Source organism: Dipodomys ordii, unplaced genomic scaffold (assembly GCF_000151885.1).
Source record: "Dipodomys ordii isolate 6190 unplaced genomic scaffold, Dord_2.0 Scaffold26, whole genome shotgun sequence".
In the NCBI taxonomy this organism is placed as follows: domain Eukaryota; kingdom Metazoa; phylum Chordata; class Mammalia; order Rodentia; family Heteromyidae; genus Dipodomys; species Dipodomys ordii.
The window spans coordinates 11,101,936-11,105,797 of NW_012267242.1; the positions used below are offsets into that span (position 1 = coordinate 11,101,936).

At 41.7% G+C, this 3,862-nt stretch overlaps 1 protein-coding gene across 3 annotated transcripts in view; it reads left to right on the forward strand.

The window, feature by feature from the left end:
• Positions 1-3,862, forward strand: part of Rprd2 (regulation of nuclear pre-mRNA domain containing 2) — a 69,917-nt gene that overhangs the window by 26,072 nt on the left and 39,983 nt on the right. For all 3 annotated transcript variants that reach the window (XM_013015263.1, XM_013015264.1, XM_013015265.1), the window contains exon 2: positions 3,306-3,435. In XM_013015263.1, coding sequence (XP_012870717.1) covers positions 3,306-3,435 — 130 coding nt within the window. The remainder of the gene's footprint in view (positions 1-3,305; positions 3,436-3,862) is intronic.

Here is a 3,862-nt window from a genome sequence, read left to right on the forward strand (position 1 = left end):
CACTTGAGCCACAGCGCCACTTCCGGCTTTTTTCTTTTTGCTTATGTGGTGCTGAGGAATTGAACCCAGGGCCTCATGCATGTAAGGTAAGCGCTCTACCACTGAGCCAACTTCCCAGCCCCCCCTCTCTGTCTCTCTCTGTCTCTCTCTCTCTCTCTTTCTTTTTTTTCTTTCCTCATGGGGCTTGGCCTCTGGGCCTGGGCACTGTCCCTCAGATCTTCAGCTCAAGGCTAGTACTCTACCATTTGAGCCATAGTGCCACTTCTGGTTTTCTGAGTACTTTATTGGAGATAAAAGTCTCTTAGACTTTCCTGCCTGGGTTGGCTTTGAACCGTGATCCTCAGATCTCAGCCTCCTGATTAGCTAGGATTATAGGCCGTGAGCCACTGGTGCCAAGCCTGGTGATCTTCTTTCTTAAGCCTTTGGAATGCTCGGATTATAGGCCCATACCTGGCTGAATTTTGAATTTCCATCTCTTTTTGGGCCAGCACTATTTTCTGTGTGGTGTTCTTATAATAGATGGCAGCCATGAGCCACAGTTCTCAAAGGGTCATGTACTCATGAAGGTAAACACTACTCTTGGGAAGCCATGATATTCATTCAATAACATTGGTATATTGAATTCATTTTCACCTTAGAATAATGATTTTATCCGGGTGTAACCCAGTTGTAAGCTCAAAGAGCCTCTTTATATAGGAGTTTTTACTATCAGTGGTTTCAGGCCCCCACTGGGGGTCCTGGAACTCCTGCACATAATTGAAGACTACAACACTTCTGTGTGGAGGTGGAGTTGGGGGTATTGGTGCCCATCTTGAGCTTGAATTCAAGGCCTGAGCACTGTCCCTGAGCCTTTTTGCTCAAATCTAGCACTCTACCATTTGAGTACTCCTGGCTTTTTTTTGTTGATTAATTGTAGAGAAGAGTTTCTCAGACTTTCCTGCCTTGGCTGCCCCAAACCATGATCCTTATATCTCTCAGCCTCCTGAGTAGCCAGGATTACAGGGGTGAGCCACTGGCACCCAGCTCTACTTTACTTGGTTGTTTTGTTTTTTTTTGCTTGTTTTTGTTTTTAGAGAAGATAATTTCCATCTAAGTATTTCTGCTTTTTCTGCAAACATAGCTATTCACTTATCTCCTGAGAGTAAGAGAGAATGTGGATAGAAGGCTTAAGAATAGAATATAGGGCTGGGAAGGTGGCTCAGTGGTAGAGCGCTTGCCTCACATGCATGAGGCCCTGGGTTCCATTCCTCAGCACCACATAAGCAGAAGAAGTTGGAAATGGTGCTGTGGCTCAAATGGTAGAGGGCTAGCCTTGAATTGAAGAGCTGAGGGACAGTGCCCAGGCCCAGAGTTCAGGCCCCACAACCACCACCACCACCAACAACAAAAACTATAAAAAAAAGAGTGGAATATGTTGGGCTGGGAAGGTGGCTCAGTGGTAGAGTGCTTGCCTTGCATGCCTGAAGCCCTCGGTTCAATTCCTCAGTACCACATAAGCAGAAAAAGCCAGAAGTGGCTCTGTGGCTCAAGTGGTAGAGTGCTAGCCTTGAGCTGAAGTGTTGAGGAACAGCGCCCAGGCCCAGAGTTCCAGCCCTACAACAACAACAACAACAACACACATACACACACACACACACAAAGAATGGAATGTATTTGAAATACCTTTACGATAATTGAGAAGATGTTAATTAAGAACATATGGAAAGACTGTAACAATTAGGTTCCAGTTGAAGAGGGAATCCAAGTTTATGCGGTCTCTAGCCGACTCCATCAGCAGAAACAAAGATATAATAAAGGCGTTTAGATCAGTCCAAATTTAGAATGTGGATGAGTGCACCTGATCAAAGGCTAAATTAGGGGAAGAAAGAAAAGACAATGAAAGTTTTGAAAAGAGTGATTTAAATAATGTGTCAAATACTATGGAATTGATAGACAAATAATTGAATACTAGAAGAGACTGATGAGAGAAAATAAAGATCTGAGATCGTGCTAGGCATTATGGCTCATGACTATAACTCTGGCTACTTGGTAGGCAGAAATTGGCAGGATTGGTGTTTTGAGGCTGGCCCAGGTAAAAAGTTTGTAAGACCCCCCCTCCTTGGACCAATGAAAACCTGGACTGGTGATAGGCACTTGTCACCCCAACCTAAGAAGGAGGATCACAGATCATGCCAAATAACACATAAATACAAGATCCTATCTTAAATAGCTAAAGTAAAATGAACTAAGAGCATGACCCAAGTAGTAGAGCACTTGCAGGCAGAAGACCCTGAGTTCAAACCCCAGTACTGCCACCACAGTGAGATCTTAACGAAATTGATGAACAAATATAATGAAAATCTGAGTGCGTATGCGGTCTAGTGAAGGGGTTAAGGATTGGTTCTTACCAAATTTGAGATCAGGGAACTTGACTGACTTAGCAAAACATGATGGATCATCCATTGGATATTAAGAGTTCTCCAGCACAATAATGAAACTTGGGAACTCAGATTCTAGATAATAAAGGTATAGCTGTGGGCCTTTGGAAAGTTTAGCCTAGGTATGTATACAGATCAAATTATTTCCAGAACAGTCAACCTAGCAAATGAAAATAGCCACAGATGCCGGGCGCCGGTGGCTCATGCCTGTAATCCTAGCTACTCAGGAGGCTGAGATCTGAGGATCGCGGTTCAAAGCCAGCCAGGGCAGGAGAGACCGTGAGACTCCTATCTCCAATAAACCACCAGAAAACCGGAAGTGGCGCTGTAGCTCAAGTGGTAGAGCGCTTGCCTTGAGCTGAAGAGCTGAGGGACAACGCCCAGGCCCAGAGTTCAAGCCCCACGCCGACAAAAAAAAAAAAGAAAGAAAGAAAATAGCCACAGAATCAGTAAATAGGGCTGAGTAATATCTAGACTAGCTAATGAAAAGGTCTGATTAGAATCTTTCTACCAATCTTGGTCTGTTTCTGCCTCCATTGGAGTTTATTCAACTCAGTTTTCTTCGACTTCCCAAATAATTGAGAGAACAGTTGTGTTTTATTTTGGCTTCTCTGGAATTAATGGTTTTTGTTTGTTTGATTGTTTTTCTTAGTATCTAAGTGAAGTAATCTACTTAAGGAAACAGAAACTTTAAACAGAAATCAATTTCTAATAGTTTTTATAAACTGATCCATTTTTTTAGTCATTCTTCCATCCATGTAATTACATTCGTCCTTTTTATATCCATATAATAAAAGGAGTTAACAGCTTGAAAACAATTTATTTGTAATAAGTTGAACTAATTTCAAAATTACCCATTTTGTTCCCTTTGTTTTTTGTCATCTCTAGCTGCATACCCCCATCGTTTGAATCTCTTTTACCTTGCCAATGATGTCATCCAGAATTGTAAAAGGAAAAATGCAATCATATTCCGTGAATCGTTTGCTGATGTACTTCCTGAAGCAGCTGCTCTAGTGAAGTAAGTAAATTATTGCTCTTTGGGATGTAAGATTTAGAGTTTTAGTTTGCCCACTCACCTGTTAGCAAGAACAGTAATTGCACATAGTTGAAAATAAAAGGAAATTTTGCCTAAGTTAGCAAGAACAGTAATTGCACATAGTTGAAAATAAAAGGAAATTTTGCCTAAGTTGTTCAGGATAACTTTCATGCTTATTCACAGTTACCTTTGTTCTGGGGTTTGTTTTTTTTTTTTTTGTTTCTGTTTTGTTTTTCCTTTGCTGCTGGTTATTGAACCCAAGGCCAGGTACATATGAGGCTAAAGCTATACTTTGAGCTATGCCCTCCAGTTTCCACTTTTTTATTTATTTTTATTATATTTTTTTGTTGGTCATAGGACTTGAACTCTGGGCTTGGGCGCTGTCCTTGCGCTCTTCAGCTCAAGGTGA